General features: G+C 54.7%; 5 protein-coding genes across 5 annotated transcripts in view; 2 read left to right on the top strand and 3 right to left on the bottom strand.

Moving 5' to 3' along the window:
- Positions 1 to 8: 8 nt before the first annotated feature.
- On the top strand, positions 9 to 632 carry PHACADRAFT_200981 (uncharacterized protein; the record flags this gene model as incomplete). The annotated part of the gene is made up of 1 exon (XM_007401267.1): positions 9 to 632. A coding segment is annotated over one exon (624 nt), but the record flags the coding sequence as incomplete, so codon positions are not given.
- Positions 633 to 1,458: 826 nt separating this feature from the next.
- PHACADRAFT_130756 (uncharacterized protein) lies at positions 1,459 to 3,582 on the bottom strand. The gene is given in 7 exon segments (XM_007401266.1): positions 1,459 to 1,622; positions 1,680 to 1,996; positions 2,049 to 2,143; positions 2,155 to 2,471; positions 2,528 to 2,688; positions 2,746 to 2,885; positions 3,033 to 3,582. 7 exon segments carry the CDS (start codon positions 3,114 to 3,116, stop codon positions 1,597 to 1,599), a joined length of 1,140 nt encoding a protein of 379 aa, XP_007401328.1. The 5' UTR covers positions 3,117 to 3,582; the 3' UTR covers positions 1,459 to 1,596.
- Positions 3,583 to 4,846: 1,264 nt separating this feature from the next.
- Positions 4,847 to 6,536, top strand: PHACADRAFT_130755 (uncharacterized protein). Its single transcript, XM_007401265.1, has 4 exons — positions 4,847 to 5,124; positions 5,176 to 5,550; positions 5,602 to 6,125; positions 6,177 to 6,536. Exons 1-4 carry the CDS (start codon positions 5,004 to 5,006, stop codon positions 6,228 to 6,230), a joined length of 1,074 nt encoding a protein of 357 aa, XP_007401327.1. The 5' UTR covers positions 4,847 to 5,003; the 3' UTR covers positions 6,231 to 6,536.
- An 18-nt stretch (positions 6,537 to 6,554) lies between these two features.
- Positions 6,555 to 8,674, bottom strand: PHACADRAFT_264697 (uncharacterized protein). Its single transcript, XM_007401264.1, has 8 exons — positions 8,527 to 8,674; positions 8,420 to 8,472; positions 8,253 to 8,361; positions 8,038 to 8,198; positions 7,717 to 7,982; positions 7,554 to 7,648; positions 7,184 to 7,500; positions 6,555 to 7,128 (listed from the first exon to the last, which is right to left on the bottom strand). The coding sequence occupies exons 1-8, from the start codon at positions 8,622 to 8,624 to the stop codon at positions 7,103 to 7,105; spliced, it is 1,125 nt and encodes a 374-aa protein (XP_007401326.1). The 5' UTR covers positions 8,625 to 8,674; the 3' UTR covers positions 6,555 to 7,102.
- A 1,575-nt stretch (positions 8,675 to 10,249) lies between these two features.
- Positions 10,250 to 12,130, bottom strand: part of PHACADRAFT_264694 (uncharacterized protein) — a 3,070-nt gene continuing 1,189 nt past the window's right edge. The window contains exons 5-9 of the mRNA XM_007401263.1: positions 11,454 to 11,614; positions 11,132 to 11,397; positions 10,969 to 11,063; positions 10,599 to 10,915; positions 10,250 to 10,541 (exon numbers count right to left, since the gene is read on the bottom strand). Of these exons, the coding sequence (XP_007401325.1) occupies positions 10,516 to 10,541; positions 10,599 to 10,915; positions 10,969 to 11,063; positions 11,132 to 11,397; positions 11,454 to 11,614 (865 nt within the window). The 3' untranslated portion in view covers positions 10,250 to 10,515. The remainder of the gene's footprint in view (positions 10,542 to 10,598; positions 10,916 to 10,968; positions 11,064 to 11,131; positions 11,398 to 11,453; positions 11,615 to 12,130) is intronic.

Genomic DNA, 12,130 nt, shown 5'->3' with positions numbered 1-12,130 from the left:
GAGAGAAGTCGGCGGCGGACTTGGAGGGACACAAGGGGCGGCAGAAGGAGTTCGACGCAGAGCTGGCGCGCCTTCGTGGAACGAACGGCACTCTTGCGTCGCAGCACGCCAGCCTCAAGTCCGAATACGAGCAGCTGAAGGAGGCCAACGACTCGCTAGTCGAGCAGGCCACCACTCTCTCTGGCGACCACGCAGCCGCGCTGGAGACCTATAGCGGCTTCGTACGCGCAGTCGAGGCAGAGCGCGACAAGAAGTTCGCGTCCCGGAAGGTCACGCCAGGCATGTTCCAGCGAGAGGCGATACTGGAGAACACGAGGAACACCGTAGCCTGCCTGCAGGACACGATGGATGCTCTGGATGAGCGGCTTTCAGAGGCGCACAAGGAGCTGTACGACAAGGAGCGGGAGCTGGAGAAGGTCGAGACGGCGGTGAAGGACGAGAGGAAGAAGGTCGAGACGTATCGGGCAGTTCTGCGGACGCCGCTGACCACGCCTTCGTTGGCAAACTCGAATGGCCGGTTCTCTCGGTCGCCGTCGCTGACGCCGCCGCCCGAGACTCCCACCGGCAGATCCGACGCAAGCTCCGGAGATCCAGTCGCCACAAAGCCCTTGAAGCTTTCCGGCCAAGACTGACGCTGGCAACATATACTCTCTCCTCCATATTGCCGGACATCCTCGTGCAAGAGTCATCAGCTACAGTGCAGGAACACTAGCTTGGACGGCATGGCACTAGCTGGGACATGTCGCTTGCTGTTCTTGTAACGGACTACCGAGCCTATCGTAACTAAATTCCTCTGTATACTGCATTAAAATCTATTCGCTATCAAAATTCTAGAGTCCTGTGGGGACTGTGGCATAGACGGGAGGCAGGAAGTCTCGAATTAAAATTGCCAGGCGCGTCGGTCTGAACGACGTATCGGAATCGCACAGCGAGCTCGATATTCACGAGAATATTCATCAATGCCCACTGAGTACTGGGTCCATGCCCCGGATAAGTCGAATGACGAATATGTGTACTATTCAGCGGATGCTGGCACAGACCACCAACCGCTCGTCCAGGCCGGTCACAATGCCCTTGCCAAGTCCTGCTACTGCGGTACTGCCATCGAGTGTAACTAAGTACTTTGAGCGGCGGCACCATAAAGCTTTCGGATAGACCATCGCAGCAGATGTGAAAGGTTTCCCTCCTCTTGCAAGTTGTGTGGGCTCACTTTATCGTTGGCGGTAGCGTCGCGTATGTTGTTCGTGGGTATATCGTACCTTCTTGTTTCCTCTGGCATTATGACCTCGCGCTGCACGAGTGCGCCATGCGCATTGTGCACGAAGAGTCCGATACTGACGCCGCTTATGAGGCCTTGAGGTCGCAGTGGTCACCGGACTTCCTTTCTGCATTTTGCGCTGGACATATTTGCGTGGGGTCTTGATCATGCACTGTTTGGCACCAGACGCTTCTGGGCCCAACTGCCAGGACATTGGAGCAGGCAAAACTGTAATGAATCATTATGCCTGTGAGAGATCACGATATCATCAAGAAATAATCGAGTAGCTCCTTGAGCGAATGTGAGCTGCTTTGGACTCCACGCAAGCAGTTCTATACTCAAGCGTAGTTAGCGAACCCGATCTCTGCATGTCATCATCAGCCCCCATCCCGCACGGCGTAGAAAAGCAATCGGCACCTACTCTTGTTCCCGACATCGTATATCGAATAAAAGTACTGGAGCCACGCCTGACCGAGGATCGCGTCCATCTGGAAGCCAGCGCTCGCAAACCACGTGTAGTGCCGGCCGTCGCCCGTGATATTGAGTATGGCATACGCATTGGACGGGACGATGTACTGCTCGGGAGTGAGAGTGAAGTTTTGGGCGTTCATCGAGTAGTGGAGCGGCGGCAGGTCTGCAAGGGAGGCGTTCGCGGGGAACGCGAGGATCACAGTTTCGGAGTTGATCGACGCGCCTGCAGCGCCCGGGACTGCATTCTGGATCGCGAGGTAACTCTCACTGTTTGCATGCAGTCAGGCGCGATACGGAAGGAAGAGCTGGTGCGGCTCACATATTAAGGCTCAACCAGATGTCCCCGCTGTCCGTGTCGACGAAAAGCGGACCATCTGCGGAGATCTGGTTGTCTCCAAAGTATATACCATCCATCTAGCAAGGACATGCTTATCAGAATGGCTGTCGTCTCGGTACGGCCTGGAAGGCGCACGCAGGTTGAAGCTCCACATGGACTGGTTGAACGGGTTGATAATGTCCAGCCAGGCGATCTCGCCCTGCACCTTGCTCACGTCGTACCCACCAAACACGATCTCACCCTCGCCGACCTGCTGCCCGGCCGCAACATCCAGCGCCGGGACAACCATACTCCACAGCGCCTGCTCAATGACGCCCTCCTCGACAAGGCTGTCGAGGAACGTGTTCGTCGGCCCATCGATACCGCTGATTGTGTGAGCATTCGAGCCGTTAAACGACAGGCCGACTGCGCGAGGGCCCGGTCAGCACTGAGCATGCTTGAGTACCAGAAGTTGTACGTACTGAAGCCGTCCAGAGGCTCAAGGTCGGTGGGGAGCGACGTCTGGTTCGCAGCGCCAACATACTGGTTCGTCACCGTCGCAGAGCCGATGGTCACAGTGTCCAGGTATACCAGGCCGGTCGCGCTGCCCTCCTCGTAGCCAACGCCAAAGGTCTCGCCGGTGCTGCAGAACACAGGCACATTAAGTGCAGAGCGGGAGGTATAGCTGCCGTCGACTCACGCTTTCGAATTGGGGCCCGGGACGTACGGGCTCGAGGCACCAACCCAAAGCGAGGAGCTTCCCGTGTCGACGAGCACGTTGTCGAACGTCTGGTCGTTCCCAGTCGTGACTGTAGTGTACGTGGTAAGCGCTGCATTCCTCTTCTACAGCCACTGGCCATGCGCACCGGAAACAGTCAACTTGGTGACTCTGTTGCCCAGAGATGCCGTAGGATTTGCCCTAGCATACACTCGTATCAGCGCAACAAACAGCCATATCAGGCAAGACACCTACAACGATGCGCGGACAGGCAGCTTCACGAGCCCAGCGGCGTACGCACCACCGAGAACACCAAAGAGAAGCGCGAGTTTCATGCCTGCGAGATGAGCCATGATTCTAAGAGGCGTTCCAGAGACAAGTATCAGGTTGCTGAGAGAGAGAGAGAGAGAGATCTCTTCGTAGCTGGTGAAGCAGCAGTCCAAGCCGATATATATATATCGAGCGAGGTCCACCCAGCTTCGAAGAACTCGGCGAATACGGCGAAGGGTTGCTATGAGACAGGTGATGGCATGTAATACTGACTACCTGTGCATATCAGAGTTCGCACGCCGCCCTGTCACCTCCGCCACTGTCCAGGGCTCGAATGCATATTAATTTTACCGACGTCTGCGTCCGGTCCAAGAAGTCGATAGTGCACGTGAATGTTCTGTCGATCAGCAAGGATTACGGAAAACGAAGTTGATGTTCTTGACAAGGCTGTTGTTCTCGACGAGGCGGCATTCAGGCCGACGCAATCAGCGCGCAAAGAGCTCATGACTACACGCGGATATAACTTGCCGTGGAGAGAAAGAGCCTACGTATGCACCGATATAACGTTAGTCACGACCAGGTGCAGCTTGACATCATACTCACGTACGGGTATCTGGTACGGGATGGTACAACTGCGCCAGTTGGTGTTTTGCAGACTCAGCGGTTCTGTGAGCTGGCGGCAGTGTATGTTTTGAGAGATAATATTCACAGGCGTTAGTATGCTGATCTCGCGGGGAGACGAAAGAAGGCAAGCATCCGAGTCCACATAGGAAGTTCAACATCTTTGCAGCGCTGAAGCGCAAGGGGAAGCGTTCGGCTTTTGTGCCGTCCTCGGACGCACATGTTTGTTCGTGTTCGTGATAAAAAAGCGCAACATCATATTGCTCGCTGGAGGCCCGCACTAGGTACCGAGAGTACGTCAGTAAGAGCGCACTGCGAACTGGCAGACGATCCTCGATTTGCCAGTTGAGTCTGGCTATCCTGCAACTGAGACTAGGTAGCCACTAGTACTTCTTGGAGCAGCTCAGATTTGTCTCCTCTCTGTTACAGCTTTCCTCCTCCCACCTTGTAGCTTCGCAGATCTCATCAAAGGGATGTGCTTTGTGCGAAAGGAAGGCGAAGTCACGAGAGAAATTTGGAACCTTTTTGTCACAGAAAACATGCAAAAACAGCTTGAAAAAATAAGTAAGGAAATGTCGTATTTTTTCTCTCGGTATCTGGCAGCCCGGCAACTCGGCAATCCGGCAGCCGAGCCGATTGTTCGCCAGGCCATTTACCAAAGCGCCCGGGGACGGCGGCACCCGGACGATAGTCGGCTCGGCTGCTGGGTTGCCGAGTTGCCGGACTGCCGGATACCGAGCGAAAAATACGACATTTTCTTACTTATTTTTTCAAGCTGTTTTTGCATTTTGTTGTGATAAAAAAGTTCCAAATTTTTCTCATGAGTACACCGGGTGGTAGTATGCAGTTTTTTTATATCAATCAAAAGCGGGTGAACAAGAACCTGTCGACGGTTTAACCAGTTGTCATCCGAGAAAACTCGGACACAAAATTTCCCTTTATACTAGACTTGCCGCATCTTTTGTTTAGTTTTGCACCAGTTTTTGTCCCAATTTGCCCCAGTGTGCAATCGAAAGAAAATTAGTCCCCTTTTTCGTTATTTTTGGCTGGGTTCCCTCAAGAAAAAAAAACCGCGCTTACAACCCTGTAGTCCCGCGCTGTATTATCGGCTTCAGTCGCTCCCATACGTGAAACGAATGTCGCGATCGCCAGGTAAGACATTGGTCACTGACTTGCGACCAGCCGATAAGAAATGTCGCAGAACCGTCCTCGATCCCTCCCACGACAGAGGGAACAGGTCAAAAGGGCAACATCTTCTTCTCTGACATACTCTCCTCTGTCAGTGGCATACTCAGACAGCAAGAAGGAAAGAAGAGTCGAAAAAACGCCGCGAGCCAAAACGAGATTTGATGCCGACAGCGCCAGTCGATGACACCGGCACCGTCCTCTTCTTCGAGGACACAGGTGCACCTCCTGGTTCATCCACATATCTCACCGTTATCATACTACATGGGTCATACTTTCACGGATGTAGGCTACTCCATCTATTCATATCTGCACCACTAACCTCTTCGCTGTTAGTGACATTCCAGAATTTGGTTCCGTATGCTGCGTCAAGCAATCTGCGGATAGTCCGTGTCAACCTACGAGATTACCCAGGGTCTACCAAGTTCTCTGAGGAAGAGATGGACGCGATTAAGAGCGGCGATCCTGAAATACAAGCAGGCGCTATGAAGGCGCAAGGGCAGCAGGTTGCGGCTTTTCTACGACACTTCGCGACAACATACGGCATACCTCCGACTACTCAGGCAGACGGAAAGCTTGTCGGTGGCATGACTCTTGTCACGTGGTCTATGAGCACCAACCTTTCGATGTCATTGCTGGCTCATGCTGGTTCTCTGCCAGCAGAGACTCGCGAAGTTCTGGGTGATTATTTGCGCACAATAATTCTTCATGGTGAGTTCGTTATCCCTCATCCTGGGCAAGATGATGACTGAGAGCGAGCAGATCCCGTGTCCGGCCAGACTTGTGGGGCGGCATCCCTGCAAGGCTCGTATTCTCCCCTCCGCGATGCGTCTCTATCGCTAGACGAACGAATCAACTTGGCTCGGCTCCGGCTCTCGTACTATTTCTCGACTGTGGACGACTTCAAAAGCATCACAGCTGAGGAACTCAACGCCCGCGTGCCCATGCACGAGAGCCCGCTCGAGGACCCATCCAAGACGCCGACGCTGCTCCGCATGTCGAAGGAGGAACGCGACGCCATCGGGGACCGCGACGCATTCGTCCGCTCGACCTTGCACATCATCCGCATCGCTCCCGACGTCTTCCGCGAGAACTTCGAGCGGGCACTATTCCGATTGGACGGAATATTACCGAAGATCAGGATCGTGTGTGCGTGGGGCGACGAGACGATGAGTGACTGTGTCTTTGCGACCAAAATTATTTGGGACAGGCTGGAGGCGGCTCGAGCCGAGAAGACTCGTTTCCGCGATATCGAGTTTTACAAACTGGAGGGATGCAACCACATGGTGAGTGTACCGCCGGCTTTCTCGATGTCTGATGACTGAACTTTGCACTAGTCGCATTGGGACCACCCGGAGAAAGTCATCCATCTTCTGACTACTCGGGCGTAGCCGCACCTAAAATTTTAGACTTCTACATAGCATATCAATACCAAAGATCTAGACGGCCCGCGGCATACCTTGGTCGGGGCGACTCGCGGCTTACATTATCCAGGAAATGCTCCAGTTGCAGCGCTACTGATAATTTGGGTATGACATGAGCGATCTCTCTAGTGTTTCGAAAAACCAGCTCAATATTCCGTTGACCCTTCCTCTTACGAGTTGTATGAGCTCTCTTTATCGTTGATCGGTCCTGACCACTTTCTTTCAACCAATACGACCGTGAACATAAATAATTTTAAACGTCAAATCGCCTCCGAGGTGTACCGCCCCTCCAGAACGCCTCGCTGTCCGTCGATGAGCGCGTTAAGGCGGGCAAAGTCTTACTCACATGCTGTCCCACGCCCATGTCTACTCTCAAGGTCGCCACGCTCGAGCTGCACGAGGGTGCCATTGCTTGAGACATTTTCCGCGCGAGGCTTGGACTCGTGTGAGTGCTGCTACGAAGCCCGGCGGAATATTTATCCCAAGCGTACGTTGCCATCGTCGTCTCTGCCTCATCCTGGATAACAGAGTGGGGGAGATCGTCGAAAACTGCAATAAATCAACATAAAAGGTGTCCTTGATTGGTATTCTCCTGTCAAAACGGAGATACGATATCGACAGGGAACGACCAGGATCATGTTGAGAAGCCCGCAGAGCTTCCGACAGATTGGGCGCAGCGGAACTTGCAGCGGCAGAGGACATGCGACGAGATACGCTGAGATATGTGTTGCCATCGCATCCTGACGAGGGATGATGATACAATCAAGAAGAGCCTAGGCAGCATCTCGGGCGAAGACGTGCTCTACGTCGCCCTAGCCACCCCGCAACCACATCTCCACTCAAGCATAGTTCGCAAACCCGATCCCTGCAGGTCGTCATCAGCCTCAGCCTCGCACCACTAAAAGGCAACCGGCACTCACTCGTGTTGCCGACGTCATATATCGAGTAGAAGAACTGGAGCCACGCCTGGCCCAGAATTGCGTCCGCCTGGAAGCCAGCACTCTCAAACCACGTGTAGTGCCGGCCGTCGTCCGTGATGTTGAGCGCGGCGTACGCGCTGGACGGGACGATGTACTGTTCGGGCGTGAGTGTGAAGTTCTGGCCGGCCATCGAGTAGTGGATCGGTGGCAGGTTTGCTAGGGAGGTGTTTGCGGGGAACGCGAGGATGGAGGCAACGGGGCTGATGGACGCGTCTGCTGCACCCGGGACCGAGTTTCGGATCGCAAGATAGCTATCTCTGCGTGCGCGCGGTCAGAAGGGAGAGATTATGGGTTACTCAGCGCGGCTTACACGTTGAGACTCAGCCCAATGCCTCCGCTGTCCGTGTAGACGAACAGCGGACCGTCGTTGGAGATCTGACTGTCACCAAAGTATATGCCATCCATCTGGCGGGGACAAGCAGGTTAGAGTGATATCCATCCTCGACCAATAAACAGCGAGAGGGAACACTCACGCTGAAGGCCCACGTGAACTGGTTGAAATCATTGGTGACGCCCAGCCAGGCGATCTCGCCCTCCACCTTGCTCGCGTCGTACCCACCAAACACGATCTCGCCCTCTCCGACTTGCTGTCCGGCCGTAACATCGAGTGCCGGGACGACCATGCTCCACAGCGCCTGCCCGATGACACCCTCCTGTACAAGACTGTCCAGGAACGTGTTGGTGGGTTTGTCGATACCGCTGATCGTGTGTGCATTCGAACCGTTGAACGACAGGCCGACTGTGCGCAGGCCGGTCAAACAGTGGTCACAAACAAACACCAGAAGTGCACGTACTGAAGCCGTCCAGAGGATTGAGGTTGACAGGAAATGAGGTTTGGTTCGCAGCGCCGACGTACTGGTTAGTCACCGTCGCAGAGCCGATGGTCACAGTGTCCAGGTACGCCGGGCCGGTCGCACTGCCCTCTTGGTAGCCAGCGCCAAAGGTCTCGCCGGTACTGCGGGACACAGCGATGAGTGCAGAGCGGAAGGCAAAGGTCTCGCTGGCTCACGCTTTCGAGTTCGGACCCGGGACGTACGGGCTCGAGGCGCCGACCCACAGCGACGAGCTTCCCGTGTCGACGAGCACATTGTCGAACGTCTGGTCGTTCCCAGTCGTGACTGCGGTGGACATGGTAAGTACGGCATGCTATTTCCTATGACTAACAGATATGCGCACCGGAAACAGTCAACTTGGTGACTTTGTTGCCCAGAGGTGCTGTAGGGTTCGCCCTAGCGTATGGGCTTGTTAGCGCAACAAACAGTCGTGACAGGCAAGACACCTACAACGACGCACGGACAGGCAGCTTCACGAGTCCAGCGGCGTACGCGCCGCTGAGGGTACCGAAGAAAAGCGCGAATTTCAAGCCTGCGAGACGCGCCATGATTTCAGAAAGTAGTCAAGTGTAAGTGCCAAGCCGTCAAGAGAGATCGCTGTTCGTGGTTGGTGCAGCGGTAGTCTCAACCGATCCGACTTATATACGTCGAGCGAGGCCGGCGGCACACTTGGCTTCGTCGGCTCGGAAAACAAGGCGCGAAGGCTGCTATGAGATCCGTGATGGCATATGGTCATGAATACCAGCGTTCGCACGCTGCCCTGTGGCCCTCGCCGCCGTCCAGGATCCTGTACGTATCTTAATGTCGCCGGTTCCCACGTCTAACCCCCTGCAGTGGATGACGACGTCGATAGTGAACAAAATTCGACGAGACTTGCTGGTGCTCTCGACAAAGCGGCGGTCAGGCCGACGCAATCGGCGCACAAAGGGCTGCAAAGAGGCTGTCTTACGCACGGACATTACTTGCCGCAGACTGACAAAGTCTATGTACGCGCCAAGACCAATTTAGTCGCGACTTGTCATCGTACTCACGTACGGACATCCGGTACGGAATGATACAGACGTGTCAGCTGACACTTTGAAGAGCTGGTGGCAGTACTGTAAGCTCTGAAGATCATTTTTATAGATACTTGGGTGCCGCTCTCGCGGAGAGACGGAGGATGGCTTGTCCGAATCGACATAGGAAGTTGAATATCTTTGCGGGGCTGAAGGGTAAGAGGAAGCGTCCGGCTCCTGTGCCGTTCTCGGACGCGACGAGTTCGTTCGTATTTGCGATAGAAAAGTGCAACATCTGCGCGCTCGAGGCTGTCAAATAACCACGAATACACCTTGCAGAGCTCGTCACCACTCGGGCGTCTACGCGTCCATGACCCTAGATACCCCAAACTGCCGGGCTGCACATACCCCGCCACACCTCCTTCACAAATCTTCTATAAATATTAATTCGCCTTGAGAAACTGCAAAGACAGTTCTCTGCACATTATACTCAGGTTTAAAGCTTTAGATGTCAAGTCTTACGATCACTCTTCATCCTCGGCCGAGGTTTAGACTAGGCTATCTGACGCACCCTGACAATTTTCAATATTTTGTACCAACCTCGGGGAGCCGGCCTGAACCTCCTGGCTGGATCCATGATCCTCTCTCGGTCTGCTCGCCGCGCCGCGATATTGAATTTGATGAACTGGAGGGATACAGCTACATAGTGGGCGTCCCATTGGCTTTCTCGTTGTCTGAAGACTGAGCTTGGCACTGGTCGCATTAGGACCAACCGGAGAAAGTCATTCATCTTCTGACTACCCGGGCTTAGCTGCGCCTATAGTAGATTTAGACTTCTGAATATCACAAATCTCGGACACCCATAGTATACCTTGGTCAGGGGCAGCTCGCGGCTTACAGTATTCGGGAAATGCTCTTGTTGATGGAAGGGCTCATCGCTCATGTTGGCTCTTTCTCCCCTGCAGGACTCATGTTTGCACTCGACGTCTTCACGCTTGAGCTGCACGAGGGAGCTGCTACGTCGGACATCACCGCACGGGGCCCCGATTCGCGTGCGCCGTTCAGTATGGACGGAGTGCGCGGATGCTTGCTGTGCAGATCTTTCTGGGCCCTGCTACCAAGACAACAGAGCAGGGTAGATCATCGAGATCCACAATTAGTCATCATTAACGATGTCCTTGGTTGGTATCCTTTTGTCGAAAACAGATATACGATATCAACGCGCGGCCACGACTGGGATCATGCTGAGAAGCCCGCAGAGCTTCCGACATCTCGGGCGCAGTGGAACTTGCAGTGACAGAGGAGATCCAATGAGATACGTCGAGATACGTGTTGCTATCGTGTCCTGGCCAGAGATGATAACACAATCAAGAACCACCTAGGTAGCTTCTCGGACGAAGCCAAGCCCCACGTTGGCCCAGCCTCCCCGCAACAACATCTCCACTCAAGCATAGTTCGCAAACCCGATCTCTGCAGGTCACCATCAGCCTCAGCCTCGCATAGCACACAAAGACAACTGGCACTCACTCGTGTTCCCGACGTCGTATATCGAGTAGAAGTACTGGAGCCACGCCTGACCCAGGATCGCGTCCGCCTGGGAGCCAGCACTCGCAAACCACGTGTAGTGCCGGCCGTCGTCTGTGATGCCGAACGTGGCGTACGCGCTGGACGGCATGACATACTGCTCGGGCGTGAGTGTGAAGTTCTGGCCGGCCATCGAGTAGCTAATCGACGGCAGATCAGCGAGGGAGGCGTTCGCGGGGAACGCCATAATCTCGCCCGCAGGACCGATTGACGCGCCCGCTGCGCCTGGGACCGATTTCTGAACCGCGAGGTAGCTATCTCTGCATACACACTGTCAGAAACAAGATTTTGTGGAGGACTCGGTGCGGCTCACATGTTGAGACTCAACCAGATGTTTCCGCTGTCCGTGTAAGCAAACACGAAATCGTCGTTGGAAATCTGACTGTCACCAAAGTATATGGCGTCCATCTGGCAGATACAAGCAGGTCAGAATTGTATCCATCCTCGACCAACAAACAGCGAGAGGGAACACCTACGTTAAAGGCCCATGTGAACTGGTCGAACTCATTGGTGACGTCCAGCCAAGCAATATCGCCCTCCACCTTACTCGCGTCGTACCCACCGAACAGAATCTCGCCCTCGCCGACTTGCTGCCCGGCCGCAACATCGAGTGCCGGGACGACCATACTCCATAGCGCCTGCTCAATGACGCCCTCCTCGACAAGACTGTCGAAGAACGTGTTCGTCGGCCCATCGATACCGCTGATCGTGTGTGCATTCGAGCCGTTGAACGACAGGCCGACTGTGCGCAAGCCGGTCAAACAGTAGTCACGAATGGACACCAGAAAGTACACGTACTAAAGCCGTCCAGAGGATCGAGGTCGGCAAGGAGCGACGTCTGGTTCGCAGCGCCGATGTACTGATTCGTCACCGTCGCAGAGCCGATGGTCACAGTGTCCAGGTATACCAGGCCGGTCGCGCTGCCCTCGTCATACTCAACGCCAAAGGTCTCGCCGGTGCTGCCGAACACAGTCGCGGTAAGTGCAGAGCGGGAGGTATAGCTGCCGTCGACTCACGCTTTCGAGTTGGGACCCGGGACGTACGGGCTGGACGCGCCGAACCAAAGCGAGGAGCTTCCCGTGTCGACAAGCACGTTGTCGAATGTCTGGTCATCCCCAGTCGTGACTGCAGTGCACGTGGTAAGCGCGGCATTCCTCTTCTACAGCCACCGAAGATGCACACCGGATACAGTTAACTTGGAGATCTTGTTGCCCAGAGGTGCTGAGGGGCTCGCCCTAGTATATGGTCGTGTTAGCGCAACGAACAGCTATGACAAGCAAGACACCTACAACGACGCGCGGACAGGCAGCTTCACGAGCCCGGCAGCGTACGCGCCGCTGAGGGTACCGAACAAAAGCGCGAGCTTCAAGCCTGCGAGATGCACCATGATTTCAGAAGGCTACCAAGTGTAAGTGCCAAGCTGTCAGGAGAGATCCCTTCTTCGTGCTGATGCAGCGAACATTTCCAGCTGATTC

The sequence above is a fragment of the Phanerochaete carnosa genome (genome assembly GCF_000300595.1).
Source record: "Phanerochaete carnosa HHB-10118-sp unplaced genomic scaffold PHACAscaffold_12, whole genome shotgun sequence".
Taxonomy (NCBI): Eukaryota; Fungi; Basidiomycota; class Agaricomycetes; order Polyporales; family Phanerochaetaceae; genus Phanerochaete; species Phanerochaete carnosa.
This window is presented reverse-complemented; position numbering and strand designations above follow the sequence as displayed.